Source organism: Syngnathus acus, chromosome 15 (assembly GCF_901709675.1).
Source record: "Syngnathus acus chromosome 15, fSynAcu1.2, whole genome shotgun sequence".
Classification (NCBI taxonomy): Eukaryota; Metazoa; Chordata; class Actinopteri; order Syngnathiformes; family Syngnathidae; genus Syngnathus; species Syngnathus acus.
In genome coordinates this window covers 3,803,229-3,822,374 of record NC_051100.1, presented here as the reverse complement: position 1 = coordinate 3,822,374, position 19,146 = coordinate 3,803,229, and the positions used below count along the sequence as shown (strand labels likewise).

Sequence of the window (19,146 nt, the reverse complement as noted above, 5' to 3'; positions counted from 1 at the left end):
CAGAGGCCGCCATTAACATGGTGTCATCTCCATCTTCCTGTCACATTTATTTACAGAGACACGCCACTTATGAGACCATTAAATCACCTAATGGAATGGAAGGCTTTCACACGTGCCCGAGCACAAACGAATCAGTTTGCCTAATGTTATGCATAAATGCGCGCTGATTTGAATATTTCACCATCAGCGGAACAAAAATCAATATTTCCGCTTGTTTTTCCTGTTGGGTTTCAATTAATAGAAGTCACAGAATGTCGTTTTTATTTCTCGGCAAAACACATGGCCGCTCCCGCATTTGTTGGAGTTGAATTGATCTCAAAGCCGCTATCGTGAATACAAATGGACGGCGGTAAAAGGTTAAGCGACAAAGATAAAGAAGCTGAAGAATATGTTGTGCTTGGAAAGAAGATAAAGAGACGCTTTTTCGTAGCGGTCAACTTGTTACAAAATCCATTTGACAAATCTCTTTTCATGTTGGTTTCTCTTCAAACAACTAAAACGGCCTGGCTGAGCATTCAAAGAATAATTATAAATCTAGATTGCTTTATCAATCTGTCCTACCAACAAGACATAAAAACATCTCATTGTTTTACGTGCCTTATTTCAGCCTCGTTAACTGCCGAGTTCGCGCCAAGGGAGACAAAAACGACGGCACGCACTTGAAAGTTTCTCCCGTCTTTTTTTTGTCAGACCCATTACGAAGACGGCGAGTACATCATCAGACAGGGGGCCAGAGGAGACACCTTCTTCATCATCAGTAAAGGAAAGGTGAGCACATGCGGAGAAACCATATATTTGAGAATTTTCCACTTCCGACGCTATCGTCGAGGCTTTTAGCACCACGCTGTCTTGTTGTTTTCCCTCAGCCCTCCATCTCATGACTCCTTCCTTATCACCACTATATTCTCGTCAATAAGAACACTCCCACAATGACACAAGAAAGGCCCAGAGTGCAATAAAATGGGATAGTGGCGATGAAGAAATGTTCTGTCTGTTGTTTTTACTCACATACACACACTTGACCTTTTACCACATGGCTATTTCCCCTAATTTCCGCTCCGAGGAGAAAACATAGCGGTGAACTTTCTGTGATTATATCCTACATCCCGCCACACAGACATATTTTGAAAACCCTCAACAAAGATTTACGGTATTGATTTTGGAAAATATCCGAGCCCAAATAAATGACATGTTACTTGAAATCCCGCCTGGTTTCTCTGGCCAGGTTAATGTGACCAGGGAGGACTCACCCAACGGAGAGCCTGTGTACCTACGCAGCCTGGGCAAGGGGGACTGGTTCGGTGAAAAGGCGCTGCAAGGGTACGTTGATGCCTAACGACGCTGCCTCTTCTCATTTCCATCCTCGCTCTGCTTCAATTTCTATCACTGTCAGATGCTTTCCCTCCAAATTCTGTGTTTATCCTCTTTAATTTGCTATCCATCTTCCGCCTGTCTTTTATGGTAACCTTGTTCGGGTTATTTTTTTGGTTGCCAGTTGCTCCCTCCGTTTGACGGCGCGAATGTTTTCAAATGTGACACATGTGCTTGCTAATGGTCGAAATGCATGGTTGCAGATACTTTTTTTAAGTAGACTATACTTTAAAAAAAGTGTCCCTGGATCCAGATTATTTCATTTTTATGCAACCACTTGATGGAATAAAATTGAGTAAATTCAACACACCATTTTTTTCCAATGTAAGCTGTATAAGCACTGGCGGAGCTGGGGGGGGGGGGCACAGGGGCACTGTCCCCTCATGAAATATGCTCGGGCCAGACAATTGACTTCTGGGTATTTTCCGACTTTCCCTGCATTTTTTTTTTTCCCCAACATTTCCATATGTCCCATGTAGGGAACATATAATGAATCTTCATCAGTGTTTTCTAAAGAATTCTTTGGGTTTGTAAATTTTGTTTTTGTTTTTTGCGCAGTCCTTGAAATATTCTTGTCCCCCCGCCACCACAGATAAGAGAAAATATATCCTTGCTCCACTAGCCTGTATAAGACCCATTGTAAGTACAGCTAAGACATCTTTGCCATCTAGTGGTGAATAGTAATATTACAACTTAAAACTACAATCTATTGCTGCATTTATATCTGTTTTTCTTTTGTCCGGGTATCACCATCTTCATCTTCACGTATTGTTCATCAGCAAGAACTGGTGAGAAAAAGAACTATATCAGTACATCTGCGGAGAGCTAATTTGAGCACACGCACACACACGCAGCAAAGAGCCAGACTGCGTCTACTCTACTCTTAAGCCTCAAGTCTTCTACGGCCACTGCAGACACACTGAGTCATATCAGAAACACTTTTGTATTGAAGAACACTTAAGAACAATAAATAAAATATGTGGTCTGGCGCAGATGGCCAGAGCCCTGAAAGCGCTTTTTACTCTGCCGTCGAGCTTGTTTGCCTTGATGAGGGACTGGAGTTGGATGTAAGCAGGCGGCTGTAAAAAGAGGATGTTGCCATCTTCTGGTCAGTCGTGTCACTGCTAAAACAAAACAAACTCATCAGCAGGAAATAATCACTTTGAAGACTGAAAACGTACTTTTTGATAGGATGAAACACATTAAGAAAAGGTCAGTATTTTATCGACTATTCTTCTTCAGACTACGATTCAACGCTGTATTTCCCCATGTTAACCCCTCGACTGCTTGCTCGCATATGGAGACAGCCGGTGTGGTACAGATGGCCTGATTTTGGCCATATGTTACTGACTAATGACGCAATGAAAGATTCCCTGGGCAACATGAGTGACAAGGATAGGTCGGATCTTGGTCCAAATTGAAATCTGACCCAGAGCCCGACAGCTTGTTAATGGATCTGGCATCTGTGCTACTATTAAAAAAAGATATGACATGTGCGAAAGTCTTGAGCTACCACTGTCTTATGTCTTTTTTTTACAGTTAGTCTTCCATTTTGATTTGAAGCAGCCATTTTAGTGAGTCACTTTGTAGGTGTTCTTCAATGACAAACTTGTCCAATTTTTTATTTTATTATGGTTCACCAGGAGAGTACTGAAACACAATGAGCAGATTTACATTTGAAATGTTTTCCCAGAATGCAATCTCAAAGATCATCTCACCGTTTGTTTATTCACGCAACTTCATCCGCACGCCACAATGAGGATGCTGTTATTATTATCTTTTATTGCGTCCCTTTTGTCCGCCGCGCCGTCTTGTGCCGGCCGAGCTTTGATGACTGCGTCTCGTCCAAATGTAAATGACGGCCGATGGCGGCCATCTTGCAAGGCAGGCTTTTGATCAGAGGGCTCGCAGAATATCCGCTTCCCCCCTTCGGCTCTAATTAGACAGTTAACTACGTGTTGGTGTATGAAAGCCAACAGCCCCCCCCCCCCTCAAAGGTTTCTCTTGTCTTTGCCGGCAATGCCGTCCTTTCATCCGCGAGGAGAACGTGTTTACAAATCAAAGCGAGTTCTCCTGCTAATGGAGACGGCATGTATGCGATTTTAAGCCGCACAGTGATTAGGTTACATTATTATTATTTTTTTTGAAAGGTCTTACATGTAGAATGGAAGGAATGCCATATGGATGTCATCTGACTGTTGTTTGGATGTCAAGAGGTGTGAACTTCTTGAGATAAGGTGATTATCCTTCAACAGCCTGTGCAAGGATCACCTTGACCTCTGGGGGTGCTGTTGTGTATTTTTTGTGAAGCGTGACTAAAATGCACAACACCCCTTAATAGAGTCAAACTAGTAAAAACAACCTGTTATGTGCTTCTTCACCTTAGCAGTGACAGAAGAAAAATCCGAAATCATTCTGAGTGCGATTACACAAGCATGAACAGCAGCAGCTTGTCAGCGTTACCCATGGGCCCGTACTTTATTTTCAGAATAGAGAGGCTGAAGGAATTGAGGGATGAAGCGGGGTTAGCTCCGTCAAGCATTTCAAGCCAGCTCAGGCTTTAGCGCCAAATTCTCAACATGTGAAATACCCTCGTAAGCACCTGTCGGTCGGAGTTGTCATATGCGTCTCCGACTTTTGACATCAGGGAGAAATAAAAAGAGCGCTGGAATCAATTCAGTCCATTCTGAGGCTTTCATTGCCGTGTCCTTGTCGTCCACTCAACAGTTGCTTTCAATTTTACTGTTAAATCAACAGGATGCAATAAATGTTTAAATGGAATGTACTTTTATAGCGCTTTACCTCCAACATATTGTGCCCAAAGCGCTTTTCAAAGCCTCACATAGCTAGCTAGCTAGCTCACTATCTGGCTATTGAACTAGGCAGCTACGGATCTTGCTAGCTAGCTAGCTAGCAAGATGGATAGATGAATGCTTTTCTTCTGCTTCCATTGTGTTTTCCCATCCTGCGAAAGGTCCTTAACCGTCTCGGTATTTGGCAGTGGAGTGGAGTACAAATCACTTGTTACATTCTCATGTTGCCATTTGGCATCGAGCGAGGCTGCGTGCTCGTCTATTTTTATAGCCCTTTTTCCCAGGACACCAGATCGCTGTCAAATTACCAGGTTAATTCCCGCCCCCTTCGACAGTAATCAACACTGCCGGCAACTCCAAAAGAACATTCTTCTCCGCTTTTAGCGTCTGAGCTGGTATATACTGTATGTACGACCCCGGACGGCGTGGTTGTTCTGGGCTAATTAAAAAGCACCTCTTCTATTTTCATTGGCTTAGTGGCTGACTTAAGTGTGCAAATGACAGACCTTGTCGACGCAATGGCATATTATGATTGGTGCAGGGCGACAGGTGTGGCGAGATGCGACGAACCCAAGAGGTCGCTTAGGCCGCATTCATATTTATGTAACCATTATTTTAATACATGCATCACCTGGCCTTGTTGTGCGTGGTCGTCATGGCGAGTAAGTGACACGCACACAGAGTACTTCGTACTTCCTTGTTCGGGAGCTTATGAACTCATGTAACAGATTGTGGATTGCGACTGTCGCTCATCAGCGTCGAAAAATAAAAATGATGCTCAGCACATGTATTGAAATGATATCATGAAAGAGTTGAATCCAAAATTATTTTTGGGATTTTAAATGCAGCTGACAAACTCATGTCATTCAAGGCCGTTTTATATTTTTATTTCTGTATTTTGATTAGCACTGGTGATAATCATGATCATAATTTAAAATTTGGATCATATAGTTAATCATTTATGATGGAGGTTTTTTTTTTAAATACACTTTTAGTCTTTGAAATTAAAATCTGACCTCTTCGATTGTCTGCCAAGCACAAGACAGCTTTCTTGTTGTGTCCTTGTCTGGCACATATGTGGCATGAATTAAAAATGAGCCCGCTCCCCTTGTAGAGGGGAAACACTTTTTTTTTTTTTCTCAGTTTCTTTGTGAAGTAGAGCGACAACTTGCAGTAGTCGTGTCAAATCGCAGCTGGTGCCTTACAAGAATTTGGATGAAAGCGAAATGAGTTCAATTTTTGTAATTAGCAAAAACTCAACTGGACTCTTTTTCCACCGACCATATTTTAGGGGTGCGATCCCCAATGCCTTGCGACAATTTTTTACAGTGATTTTAATAGAATTGGACATGTTCATCCCCAAAAATAAACTTGTCCGTGTTGTCAACTGTTAATACCTCCTTCCTCCTTTCACCTATCAAAACTCACCAGCTGTGACCTTTATTCGGAGCGTATGGGAACACGGAGGGGGGCAAGGAGGCGTCGGTGCGGCAGGAGGGGGAGGTGGAGGGAGTTGAAGTGGACCATCATTGAAATAGGCTGTCATAAATTGAGCGGAGGCACAGTGAGTGATGGACCGCACGCACTGGAGCGGAGCCGAGCCCCCTTCAAGTGTCCAAATAATCTCCTGACGGGATGTCAGCCCGAGAGTTAGCTTATCTTTTTTTGCAGCGCATTTTAGTTTGTGTTTTAGCCGAGGACTTGACCGGCGTCGGAGCTCGTTAAATGGATTCTTGGAACACGGACTCGGAGGATTCGTGTGACTGGAGCAACTCGTCGGATGAAGAGTGTCAATCTGATGATGGCTTGGACTTCAAATATGATAATGTGTAATGCCTGATATTTACAGATTATGCGTCATGTGACTCACATCCACTTTGGGATGACATCTGATGAGCCATTTAAGTGGAAAGTTCTTACATGGGCTGTTGTGGCTAATTGTTTTTTTTTTTTTCTCTCTTCAAAATAGGGAGGACATCAGGACCGCAAATGTTATTGCAGCAGAAGCGGTCACCTGTCTCGTCATTGATCGAGAGTGAGTATCGATCAGCTATTGGCAACAGATGTCGGCTTCCACCATGTTATGATGCTAAAAGTTGTGTTCCTGGAAACAAGTGATGGGGCCGCGCAGCAAGCTAGCATGGAGGCCTCAAGCGTGTGAAAATATATGATCGTATTTTTTCAACCTTAAGGCACACTTACATTTTTTTAATGATTCTCCTGAAACACATCCGTCTCATTTTCTCTAACCTGGCTTCCCGCCAACTCTCTTTTTGTGCTGATCTCATTTGCATGTAAATGTTTTCCCAGACGCTCGAGAAAAGAACCGCTTTGCTTTGACGAGCCGTGCCGAGAGTGTGGGAATTCAGAACGCGGCGCTAAGCGAACAACCGGGCTGTTTGTTTTGATTGCCGGGGAACAAAACCGTGTTCCTCATGTTTGTTGACCCTGAATGAAGCCGAAAATCTGAGGGAACACTTTATCCGTGTAGTGTTAAGTCTTAGTGGACAAGGTTTTATATTTGTATTGCACGCAAGTCACAGCTTTGTTGTCAAGTTTTACGGTAATAGCAACACTCCATTTTTTGTCGCTTTCGATTAGCTCTGTCTTCACCGAGCGACTCACCCATGAATATTTTATGATAACTGGCAGCGATTGTTATGACAGTCTGGTCCGCAATAATCACACGCACAAACTGTGCTCTTCTTTTATTGCAGTTCATTTAAGCACCTGATTGGAGGCTTGGAGGACGTATCCAGCAAAGGCCATGAGGATGTTGATGCCAAAGCCAAGTAAGATACTTTCCATATGCAAACATAAAGGCATTCTTAGCCATCGGGAACGGAGTAAATTCAACAAATGTAGCCTGTTTGGTTAAAAATCACATTTAAAAAAGAAAAAAAAAAAAAAGTCTAATTGCTGAATGTGGACTAAAGGAGTGCTGACATAGAAGGTTCAAGGGTGAAACTGAGCACAAACCGGGCATGTGGTGCGTTGAGCTTGGCCAGGAGCGTTAATGGCCTGTTTGTAAAAAATAAAAAGTGCTCGCAGAGATATAAACTGCACCCTTAGGTCTGCCGCATAACAGCAGATGGTTGAAAAAAAGAGAGAAAAATGAAGCGGCGACCTGCGACTTGGTGTTGCCGTCGCCATGGAAACAAGAGAATAGCAATACAGGAGTCATAAGGCACCTGCAGCTATGAGTTGGGAAAATGTGCGAGAAGCTGCCTTTACAAAGATAACGCTCGGGTTTTGATTAATACTGACATAGAGGTATGAATATGTATCGCCACATATTCTGAGGCGCAGCAAACTGTATTTGCCACCTTTTATGGCATCAGAATATGAATCGACAGTTACAAATGAACACAAAGTCTAGCGACCCACCCAAATGCAGCAGTTACTTTTTTCCAATTGTATTATTTTCCATTTGAAAATTGTCAATTTGAATTCAGTTAAAATTCCAAACTTCTTCCCCGAAGCCCCCTCAGCGCCGTTTTTAGCCGGAGTTTCCCCGCTTCCCAAGCATCAGCTCTTTGCTGGAAGTCCCCACCCACCCAGTCTATCAAAGCTGCGTGGTGAGGAAAGCCTGAATCAGCATCCTGCTGCGATGGTAGCCCCCAACCCCCCAATTGGTTGCGTTGTTGTAAAGATGCAGCTGCTCCCCGCTGTTACCGGCGCTTTCCTTCAAAGAATAGAGATGTTGGTTTTGATCAAGCCGCCCCGTTCAGTCAGCGGGAGTCTGCGATTACCTCAAATAGAAAGCCGCATTATTTTGTTGTTATGCTGCATGTTTTTTTTTATTTCTTATTTTGAAATGTGCTATGTCGTATTTAGATGTTTTGTGTAACTTTGTTCTTACGTGCACTGGGTGGGGGGTAAAAGTTCAGAATGAACCCAAAAGGCATTCTAACTTTTACAGGTGAACTTAATTTGACCTTTTCCAAATGTTGGATTGCAAATGTCTGACGACTCAAAACTCTTTCGTAATGGAAGCTGAGCGAAACAAAAAGCAGATTACTGTGCACAAAGTTTATTTGGCCTACTCAGGGCGATTGTATTATTCTTATGACCTCATCAGTCCTCCACACTTTTATCACCCACAAGGGTGCCACTCTATCTGTCGAGGATTATCTTGCCATACAGCACTTTAAAAAAAAAAAAAAAAAAAAAAAAAAGGAAAAAAAAAAAGCTGTATAACATTACGATGTACCATTCTACCTGCAAATGTGCGATTGTTGACAGCCAAGGGCTAGTTTAAAAAAAAAAAATAAAGAAAATTAAAAAAAAATACACCTTGAATTGACATTCTGCGCTAGGCTAAATACTGACCATGCAGTAACAGAGCAATGTCGCCATCTGCTGGTCACTTGCGGAAACACTTCTGATATTTGCGGTTCGTCTTGGCCTTGAAACTTTAGCACATGTCGTGTCTGTTTACTATTAGTGTAATTGGGTATGCCATCAATCATTTTGGCACTTTGTAATGACACAGAAATGGCCTCTTTTTGAATGATGAGTTTTTCCGGGCTACCCTCCAGATAAAGAAGATTTAAAAAAAAAAAGAGGAGCTCACATGTGAATAATCCCTTAAATTCGTTACCGGGTCTACGCGGATAAATAAACAAAGCTTGCCTAGGTTACCCCACTGTTTGTAAGAAACACTGAGCTCCGATACCTGTTGGCACAAATTTGGCAAACATTTTTGCTTTGAGCAGTTGCAAAAACGGGTCATGTTCCGAGCGACCCGCAAGAAGACCGAGAAGTACTAAACCCGCTGATCCGGATCCTGATCTGATGAAACTCGATCTGGATTAAACAATAACCCGAAAACACGGGCGGCGTGCGGGGATCAGGGATGGACACGTGGAAATAATTTCTCCATGGGGTCACGCTTAGCGCCAGATGTCCAGCGTTCTTGTCTGAGAACACTTGAGTCTCGTTTTGTGTATTCATGCACTCCGCATCCTTGAGGACATAAATGATAGATTACAGCGAGGTAATCCGCTGAGATTTGCAAACAAATGAAGTCAAAGTTGAAGGTGGATTATCTCGGCTTTCACCTTCCGTTTCATGTCTAATCTCGTTTCTTGTCATGTCCCCGCCGCTTCCCTCCCTTCCTTATTCAAACGAAGGTATGAAGCCGAGAATGCTTTTTTCTCCAATCTCAATCTGGCTGATTTCAACATCATCGACACTCTTGGGGTTGGCGGCTTTGGTCGTGTGGAGCTGGTAAGAAGGGGAAGGTGAATGACGCCAATGCGGTCGGCTGGCTGCGCATGCTAATGCTCTCTGTTTTCTCTCTTGCCCCATCTCGTAAGGTTCAGCTCAAGAGCGACGAGAACAAAACTTTTGCTATGAAGATCCTCAAGAAGCGGCACATCGTCGACACCAGACAGCAAGAGCACATTCGTTCCGAGAAACTCATCATGCAGGAGGCTCACTCGGATTTTATTGTTCGGTATAATGCGATTTGTCTTTCAAGGCAATTAGTATTTGAATGTCACTCTTGTCACCGACAGCCATTATTACTTTACTGTTGTGTTCTCAGACTCTACAGAACGTTCAAGGACAGCAAGTACCTCTACATGCTGATGGAAGCCTGCTTAGGAGGAGAATTGTGGACCATTCTTCGAGACCGGTGTGCTTTGTTTTACTACTAAATTATGTTTGTTTAGATTGTCACGTGATTGCTGATCCTCACAGAGCAGTTGAGTTCATGTTTACTAACTAAACATTAAACAAAGAGAATCACATATTTAAAGCTACTACATAACTTTGCCATTATGCCCGCTAGCTTAATGCTAACACATGATTGGAAACGCCATAGACGCGCTATTTGTATAACAGTCTTATGATTCTATAAGCAACAGATATTTGAACACAAATGGTGAAGCAACACATGCAGACAGACAATATCATACCACCTACAGGCATACATTATTATTTATACAAATTAACTTTATATCATAAGGCGCCAGTTATAAGTAAATCTGTTGCTTTGCTCTTCCAAGAGGTTCTTTTGAAGACTCGACGACCAGGTTTTACACAGGCTGCGTGGTGGAGGCCTTCGCCTACCTACATTCCAAAGGCATCATCTACAGAGACCTCAAACCTGAGAACCTTATATTGGATCACAGGGGTTACGCCAAACTGGTAGGAGCTCCTCTTGACTACCAAGGCCCAGATGTTCATCCCATGAACTTAAGTGTCTTGTCACTAGGTGGACTTTGGTTTTGCCAAGAAAATTGGCTTTGGGAAGAAAACGTGGACTTTCTGCGGGACGCCTGAATATGTAGCGCCGGAGATCATCCTAAACAAAGGCCACGACATCTCCGCCGATTACTGGTCACTGGGAATCCTCATGTTCGAGCTCCTGACCGGCAGGTACCAAATTCTTGTGATGTGTCCCATCTTCAAAGAAGCCAAATCTCGTCTTCTCTAATGTTACGCATCCGGCTGTATTCCCAGCCCGCCGTTCTCCGGCCCCGATCCGATGAAGACCTACAACATCATCCTGAGAGGCATCGACATGATCGAATTCCCAAAGAAAATCACCAAAAATGCTGCCAACTTAATCAAAAAGCTATGCAGGTGAGTGTTTTGTTATATTTGACTTGATCTAAGTAGCGTGCCAACTAAGACGTTGTCTTCGCAGGGATAATCCTTCTGAACGACTGGGAAACTTGAAAAATGGTGTCAAAGACATCCAAAAGCACAAGTAAGCAGATGTTCATACTGCGGCTAATGCTAACAGTAGCTTACGATGACATCAAATATGTTTTTGCTTGTAGGTGGTTTGAGGGCTTTAACTGGGAGGGCTTGAAGAAGGGGACTCTGACACCACCCATCATCCCCAACGTAAGTTCTTTCCGCGCTATGGTTATATATTAGTGCTGTCGTATAACATCTCGGTCTCCCTCGTCAGGTCACATCAGCGGTTGACACGAGTAACTTCGACAGCTTCCCGGAAGACAACGAGGACCCGCCGCCTGACGACAATTCGGGTTGGGATGTTGACTTCTGAAGTTCTCCTTCAAGCAGCCCCCCCCCCTAGTGGAACCAAAAGAAACTCTTCTTTTGTTGGTATGGAGGCCATGCAGTGGTCGTGGCTAACTGGTATAAAGATCACAAAAATCAGATATGGAGAAGAAGTAGATTTAACGGATGGCAAGCGGTCACCGATATGCCTTTATTTCACTGTGGCCCCGGATCAAGCATTTATAGTGGGACAGCTGTAGCACACGTTCGGTGTTGTCTTACACTCGGCTCGAAGGCGGAGAAAGTGCAGGGATACACACGTGCGCGAGCGCACAAAAACATGGCCGCTGACCGAGCCCACGTCCCCCCATGTGATGGGCCGGCGTACGTTTTTGTTTATTTTTTAGGATAAATAAGCGCGTGGAAATGTGAAATGCTGTGTTCCGATCATCGCTTTTCCCGTCGTACAACAAGTGCTCTCGACTAAGCTGAATGTCACCGATTGCCGCATTACATAGCATTGAACATTTTCCAGGAGACGTATTATGCAAGTTTTTTTTGCCTCGATTCTAAAGAGTTCTGAGGTGTCTTAAAAAAGGAAAGGACACAGCACACTTGATTGACAATTGCTCTGTTTTAGGTGAAAGGTGAATGGATTTTGATAGTAGGGTTAAGGCATTTCGACAAAGCTAAGGCTACTCAGCGTTGCCGCCTGAACGCCTCCCACAACAAATCCAGCGACTATTTGTCGCGTTATTGGAGATTTATGGGGACTCTGAGACTCCAGAGCTTAAGTCCCACCCCTTCATGTCCAGACTGAATAAATAGTGCTTGCACAAAATCATGTCTGGCTAATTCAACCAAATTTCATTTTTTATTTTGAAAAGGGACAGTGTGCATTAATTAACATTTTTGAGTTAGCTTAAGTTGTCTTAAGACCAGATCGTTTTTTTCATTTGTGGGAGCAGCACTTCATCTCCAAGCCACCAAATTAGACTTTGTCAATTAGCATAGTAGATCCTATATACCTTAACCCCGCCCCCTTTTCCATGTCAACAACTTTGCGATAAGTGTACTCTGGTTTTCAAGCTAACTCAGCTAGCATTTTTAGCTAATGCTACTCTCTTCTGTGCTAACACCAACTTCCATAATATGTCCCTTTTAAGATACATTGTGAACACAAAAAAAGTACAAAAAATGTGTGCAGTCAAAGAAAGGAGACTCTTCAAGTGCCCTGTTTCAGATGTCAACCAACACGCAGCTGTATATTTATATTTCCATAAGGTAATGTGTCATCAATGATGCACTCTTAACGCTTTTATTTTTCGGCTTCCCCGTTTGACAAATCCTGAGCTATTGTTTGGACCTCCATTGCGCCTGTACAGCTCTAACTGTGAACACGCTGTCAATGTCTTTGGTGCTGTACTTGATTCATGACCACAAAAAAGAGACGGTGACATGACAGTACTGTTTGGTTCGATTGTTTTGTTTTTCGGATTGTTGGGGTTTTTTTGTACAGTAATTCCTCTCCTTTCCTGTGCTTGGTTTTTGTTCCTCTTTGATATTTTGTATTTTCTCCCATGGCATCTGCACGATGTTAAAATGGTTTTGAAGGCATCACCTTGTCACCTCTCACGCACCGACAGTCAATAGCATAAAGTGTAAGTGCCTTAAATCAACGGCATACAAATCATCGTCACAAGACCTTTTTGATGCTGCATGAACACAACTAAAAAGTGCACCTGATCGTAAAGATCATTTCTTGACGTACAGGAATTTAAAAAAAAAAAATGTCCATCACATACGACTTGCAATGACATGCTTTTCACGTCACTATGAAATCTCACACATCCTGAAAGCAGGAATGACTTGCAGTTGTAAACTTTTGTTTTCATATTTGCGTCATGTCATACAGTTCATAACAACCATGTTGAAGGAAGAAGACTGAAAAAGGCAAGTAGTTAAGATGAATGGGAAGGTAGGGTTTTGTTTTTCAGCCCTCGTGCTCACTTGTCAATGCTTTTGCAGATCCCGCATTAAAATGATCAGGAGGAATACAAAAGCTGTGCCATTTGATACTAATATAAATGATAGACGTGTTTATTTATTAGTAGTCATTTTAAAATATATATATATACACCGAATTCAACGTTGTTTTTTAATGCAGGCTTATCAGAAACATTGAAAAGTGAGTGGATTCATATTTGGACCATCATCATTATTGCCAGATATTTGCCTTGTGTTGTTTTTGTTTTGTTTCGTTGTAGTAAATTAATTTTGCAAAGTGCCACGTGTATGATTATTTTGAATTATAGACTTCAAAAAATTATCCATCTCTGTGTTCTTATTTAAACACACGTTCCCGGACCAAATGGCAGTAATTTCATTTATTTCTGTGATGGTGACAATCTGTTGAATGGCCACATGAGGGCGCTGCAGTCAAATGACAGCCTTTTCCTACCACGAAACTCCTTCACCAAAAAAGCCTCCAATGCGCCGGCTAATGAATGAGAATATCCGCAAGCATGACCCTGACAAGGTCTTCCGAGCTTTAAACACCACCTCCATTACCCAAAACGAGCCACTAGTTTTGATCGTACTGTGTATGAGTCATATGTCATATTTCTCGATTTAAGCTTATTATTCGCTTGAATTGTAGTTTTGGTGGAGGTGACAACAGGTTGACACGTCATTGGAGATGAAAGGGTTAGGATGGTTCTTCAAAGGGGCTCCGTCCAAAAAAAACGTGCAGCTAAAAGCTTCACTTCAAAAGCCTTACTGCAATTAAACTCCACCAAAGTGTTTTCGTGAAGCTTTGTCAAGTATTTGGAACTCATTTAGATCTCATCTTCGTGTTTATCGTTCACGTCAAAGACCGTACCAACATGGCGTCGTGTTACGCGTATTGACACACAAAACACACGAAGAAGAAGCTCAAGGTAAGTAAACAAGGCTGGCTCGTAGATTTCCCGTCGAATACATATTTCAGAAGCTTTTAGGACAGCTAGGACAAAGATTCAGCAAGGGGTGCGAGTGGTGTCCTTTCATCTCCAAAGTGCCAGTCAAGCCTGAAAGGACTCGCCACGGAAGTCTATTAATTCGGTCAACTCTTCACACCCCTTAATGGTCTTCTTGCATATCCTACACATTCATGTCCGCCCCTTGGTGTCATCGCAGGGGGGACAATTGCCCCCCCCTTTCGCAAATAAGGGGATCAAATGAAGAGTTAATCGGCCTCAGAAGTCGCTTGAATGTCAAAGAACATGACGGAATTAGCTCCTACAAAGACACAAAACATTTGTTTTTCTCGACATAGGATGAAATAAAATGCAAAGTCTTTAAATCAGAGATGTAAATAGATATTTCTGTGAATTCAGCAGATTTTTTTTCTGAAACATCACAGCTATGAATTACAATACATGTTAATTTTTGTGGTATGCAAGACGTTTATAGGGCTTGATCAATGAAAATATGTCAAAAACCTAACGCGGGAATAAGAAATTGCTTTTAGGGACACCAAAAGCCATCTCTGATTAAAATGAGCTATTTACCATTGTTGTTTGAAGGACAAGCAAAAACAAATAGGTGGAAATGAATGCATTTGTAACCTTGTGACAGAACGTACACCTTAGCGATGCTTAAAAATGCATTTGACTAAGATTTGTTCATATCGATTCAAAGAAAAAGGAAGAATGTGGAAAAGATGATATTGGTATTTTTATTGATCTTGATTCTACTAAAATCATGAATACATAATTGAATTGAGATCTATGTTTTAATTGAAGTAGATATTTAAATAACATTTCGACATCTAACTTTTAAAATTAAGAAACAAGTGGTTGAAGATTGTTTGATGGTAAAATGTGAAAAAGATGAAAAATCTCCCAGCCTATCTATCTATTGATCTATCAATCGATCATCTATCTAAACACATCTGTCTGATCATTTTATGATCTAGTTTCGACAGGTGGTTTGGTTTCTGTGATCACATTTAAAGTGGCCCACAAATCCAAATAGCCTAAACTTGACGACTCCAGATGATTTCTAATGACGTTTGCATGGCAAGCTCCTTGTTGATTTGGATGTCTGCTTCTGGAGACTTTCAAAAGTCCTCATCTTCTCTTAAGCCTTATTTGCGCACTGACCTCTCAACGCATCAGACAGACTTAACAGGTCGTTATCATTATCCAAACACAGATGAGCGTTTTCCGTGCAACTCTTTGAAATTCCACCCTTCGTCTTTGTTGTGCACTGCTAGGGGGCGGGAAGACAAGCAGGTCCGCGTGTATAAAAGCATCAAGCTGCCACTTGTGGCGACACTGGAGACGTGCCTACACACGAGATACAGACGCTCCTCTGGAAAACTTTCTTATAGGGAATTCCTTGGCCCATTTATTGGACATCCATATTTTGCTCTCACGAACAAAAAACGGATCCAGTCATGTTGATGCGATGCGCCGCGCGTTGCGTCCTACCGGTTTGGCTCTCGCTGCTTGGATACGTTTACGCGGGGCCGATCGTCCTCAACTCCAACGCAATTAAGAACTTCGTAACTGTCAGCCCCAGTCCGCGCACCTCATCGCCTGGGAGCGTGGGTCACAAATTCCCCGTGGACGTCTTGCAGGTACGCTGCCTTTCCTTTTGCGTGACAGAATTCGAGCGCGTAAACGTTCCATTGCGCAAAAGTTAGCGTGCGCAATGCTCGTACTTTAACGGCTCCACCTTTGCCTCCCTAGCAGTCAGGTGTCTGCACGGACGACGACGACTGCGGCGAGGAGGACTTCTGCAATGACGCCCGGAGTGTGTGTCTGCCGTGCCGCAAGAACCGGAAGCGTTGCGCACGGGACTCCATGTGTTGCTCCGGGACCCGCTGCAGCAACGGTAAGCACCCACCAAAAAAAAAAAAAAAGTCTCTCAACGTCTCCCTTCTTGTAGACTGATTTTCTCTTGTCCTCTCCAGGTGTTTGCCAGACGAATGACATTGATGGGCCAGACTGGCTTTTACACAACGACACCAAGGAGCACCATGCCACGAAGCCCCTCACTATCCTTGAAGCTCATACAGTGAAAGGTAACTATTTTAATAAAAACTGCTATCTCTTTTGGTCCGTGGTTGGGTTCTTCAAATGGTTTTATACAATAGATCCAATGGATGGGCTTGTTTTATTTTTTGTGTTACACTGTTCACTGAAAGTGTCACCTTGTATTTGCTTTTTCTAAAAAAAAAAAAAAAAAAAAGTGCTATGTTGTTTCCTGCCAACTTGCTATATGTCAATTAGTTGCTGATGTTTTTTCAAAACTTCAGCAAAGCACACCTATTTGCTCTAGTTGTGTTCAGGTTAGCAAAAATATAAGCAGTGCTTTGCCACCATCTTCCAACAGCTACAAGGCAATTTTAAGCCTTGTTTGAGGCGTGTAGATTTTTTGCTAGCCCTGTGGATCCCTCATATTAGTAGTTCATAAACTTGTCGACATTATTTTGGAGCCTCTGTAATTTTTGGAGAAAAAAAAACCCTCACCTATTTGCAGTTTGGGGGCTCAGGCCAGATAATGAGCAAAACACAGATGCTTCAGTAGCATCAACTCTGTGTAGAAATATTTGACACATTTGCCTCAAGGAAGTTTTTGCACACTATCCGTCAACACTCACTGAAATTGTTTTTGTCTCTGCTATTGTTGTGCACGAGCCAATATTCACTGATTGTTTTTGAGGTTATTGCTTTGGTATCTTGGTGGCAAGGAACTTCTATATCAGTCTTCATTTAGACTTTAGTTAGTCCTTTACCACCATCTTGTGGCCTGTGTAGGATTTTAGATGGGTTTCAATTGTGCTTCGTCACCTAAATTGTTATTGTAAAAAAAAAAAAAAAAATTGTATTTGCTCATTTTGTCGTGCCAAAGCCTTGTCTAATATAAAAGTATTGCTTTGGCGCTGTCATGTGGCTCCTACAGGAAATTCTAAATTCTTGGCTTTTCTTCCCATTATCATCTGACATATTTGGTTCTCCTTCCAAGGTCAGGAAGGGGACACGTGCCTGCGCTCGGCCGACTGCTCGGAGGGCCTGTGCTGCGCCCGCCACTTCTGGTCTCGCATCTGCAAGCCGGTGCTGAGCGAGGGCCAGGTGTGCACGCGCCACCGCCGCAAGGGCACCCACGGCCTGGAGCTCTTCCAACGCTGCGACTGCGGCGACGGCCTGGCGTGCAGGCCCGAGAGAGACGAGCGGGAGCAGCAGCAGCAACAACAACAGCAGCACGCCGTCAGCAGGACGTCTGCACGGAACCTACACACCTGTCAGAGACGCTGACGTGCGCACTCACGTACACACACACATGCACACACAGGTCACAGACACTGATACACACACACACACGCATATGCCATCACCCAAGACTTTCTTTCCTGCCAACGCTGCTGACAGCGAGACAGCGCCAGGAAGTAAAGATGCGCTTCCTGAGAAAAGTGATATACCAGCACAGATGATGGACTTGCCTGTGAATGGATGAGAGGGGATGTAGAAGGGAGGGGGAGGAGGGGGGTCCAGATCAATTGTCCATGGCGGTTAATGGCAGAGCTGTTTTTTTTGTTTCTGTTTTTATGGAACTTGAAGCCTCGGTTATTGCAGTAAATTACTGTATTGTGAATGACGGCTGGGGAACCTACCTACCAGAGAATTTAAGTGCAGCAAACATTTAACACACAAATAATATATATATAATAAAAGCGTGAATGTTTGTCACAAGGGGATAAGTATTCAGACTCAACTGAAATCATACCACAAATTAGAATCTGAGATGGCTTTTTATGTCCCGAAGTGTAATTTTGAAGCTGAAATATACACATTTTTTTTAGTTTAGCATGGATTTTACCATGCGTTGTAATTTATAACTATGATGTTTCACAAGAAAACATCCACCTGTTGCTGACCCTAACCTTTAATTCATAAGTAGTATATTGTGATGTGCTAGAGAAGAAAATGAGGCCAGACCTGAAAATATTTACATGCATCTCCGATTAATAGAATTTTACGCCTGCCATATGCTCGAATCACATTTGAACTTATTAAAACAGACATTTCCAAGTATTCCTTAGCACCTGTTTTCACTCGTACTGCCTATCAAAAAACATCAAAAAAAGAAGTGGAAAAAAGATACCCAGATCAAATTTCTTTCTCATTCCTCGTTAAATTTTACCCAACACTGACACCAAACAAAAGCGGATTAAACAACAAACCACAACTTAGCTTAATGCTAACACATAATTTAAAACGCCATAGACAGGTTCATGAAATTAGCATCGGTTTTCCCAAAAAGGTTCCTCAGCCTGGTTGTAAATAGTACTCCTAATTGAGCTCAACACCAGTATTATAACAACACGGTGCCGCATGCATTGTAAATGTGTTACATATTGTTTTGTAAGAAAACGTTATCTATATTGAGAGTGTGAATGTTTTATTAAACACTACTCTTAATAACCTCACTTGTCGCTGACCTATTTATTGACATAGTTTGAGGCGCCAACATTTTTTCGGCGGTGGTGGCCAGAGGAGGAGGCGGCTGGAGGGGGGGGTGAGCAATTACCAGTGCTGTTGTTTAACACGTCGCGCCATTTCTCACAAATCAGCGGGTTGAGAGCAAGCGCATGGTTGGAATACTTTGGCCGTGCGCGCCACACCAACTCATTACCCACAAATGACTAAGATATGCACACACAGAAAAAAAATTACTTTTAATGAGGCATTACTGGATCAGCCCCCAGCCAGCGTGCCACATCCTGCTATGGAGGAGGGGGAGGAGGAGGGCATGTCATTAGATGAACATTAAAAACAAGACAGGGTGCTGACATATCAAATGGTAAGAGCAGAGCGGTAATAACAAAGTATCGGCCGAGTCTTGGTGAGAGCAACTCTTTGCTGTCACCGGCTAGTTTGTAATTAGGAGTTCCCTGAAAGAAAGATCCAACAAATTGTGATTTTTCTTGTTG

At 42.8% G+C, this 19,146-nt stretch overlaps 2 protein-coding genes across 5 annotated transcripts in view; both read left to right on the top strand.

The window, feature by feature from the left end:
• Positions 1 to 13,494, top strand: part of LOC119134565 (cGMP-dependent protein kinase 1) — a 54,115-nt gene extending 40,621 nt beyond the window's left edge. For 2 of the 3 annotated variants that reach the window (XM_037271362.1, XM_037271361.1), the window contains exons 6-18: positions 691 to 768; positions 1,226 to 1,320; positions 6,154 to 6,219; positions 6,902 to 6,976; positions 9,320 to 9,416; positions 9,506 to 9,645; positions 9,736 to 9,825; positions 10,199 to 10,340; positions 10,408 to 10,571; positions 10,656 to 10,778; positions 10,843 to 10,905; positions 10,979 to 11,045; positions 11,113 to 13,494. In XM_037271362.1, the coding sequence (XP_037127257.1) occupies positions 691 to 768; positions 1,226 to 1,320; positions 6,154 to 6,219; positions 6,902 to 6,976; positions 9,320 to 9,416; positions 9,506 to 9,645; positions 9,736 to 9,825; positions 10,199 to 10,340; positions 10,408 to 10,571; positions 10,656 to 10,778; positions 10,843 to 10,905; positions 10,979 to 11,045; positions 11,113 to 11,211 (1,299 nt within the window). In that variant the 3' untranslated portion in view covers positions 11,212 to 13,494. Of the gene's footprint in view, positions 1 to 690; positions 769 to 1,225; positions 1,321 to 5,703; positions 6,014 to 6,153; positions 6,220 to 6,901; positions 6,977 to 9,319; positions 9,417 to 9,505; positions 9,646 to 9,735; positions 9,826 to 10,198; positions 10,341 to 10,407; positions 10,572 to 10,655; positions 10,779 to 10,842; positions 10,906 to 10,978; positions 11,046 to 11,112 lie in introns of those variants that run through there. The other variant, XM_037271363.1, reaches the window with a different exon arrangement.
• Positions 13,495 to 15,273: 1,779 nt separating this feature from the next.
• LOC119135096 (dickkopf-related protein 1-like) lies at positions 15,274 to 18,638 on the top strand. Of its 2 annotated transcripts, none has more exons than XM_037272446.1 (4): positions 15,274 to 15,789; positions 15,902 to 16,046; positions 16,126 to 16,236; positions 17,181 to 18,638. In XM_037272446.1, the coding sequence occupies exons 1-4, from the start codon at positions 15,607 to 15,609 to the stop codon at positions 17,468 to 17,470; spliced, it is 729 nt and encodes a 242-aa protein (XP_037128341.1). In that variant the 5' UTR covers positions 15,274 to 15,606; the 3' UTR covers positions 17,471 to 18,638. The 2 variants fall into 2 exon arrangements, with proteins under 2 accessions (XP_037128341.1, XP_037128342.1); XM_037272447.1 differs by having other exon boundaries at positions 15,275 to 15,789; positions 15,905 to 16,046.
• The last annotated feature ends 508 nt before the right edge of the window (positions 18,639 to 19,146 follow it).

Excerpts from the sequence above, each read along its gene's own strand:
- LOC119135096 (XM_037272446.1), top strand. The coding sequence starts at position 15,607 with ATGTTGATGCGATGCGCCGCGCGTTGCGTCCTACCGGTTTGGCTCTCG. Across the intron at positions 16,047-16,125 it reads CGGGACCCGCTGCAGCAACG|GTGTTTGCCAGACGAATGAC; the intron begins GTAAGCACCCAC and ends TGTCCTCTCCAG. Across the intron at positions 16,237-17,180 it reads TGAAGCTCATACAGTGAAAG|GTCAGGAAGGGGACACGTGC; the intron begins GTAACTATTTTA and ends TCTCCTTCCAAG.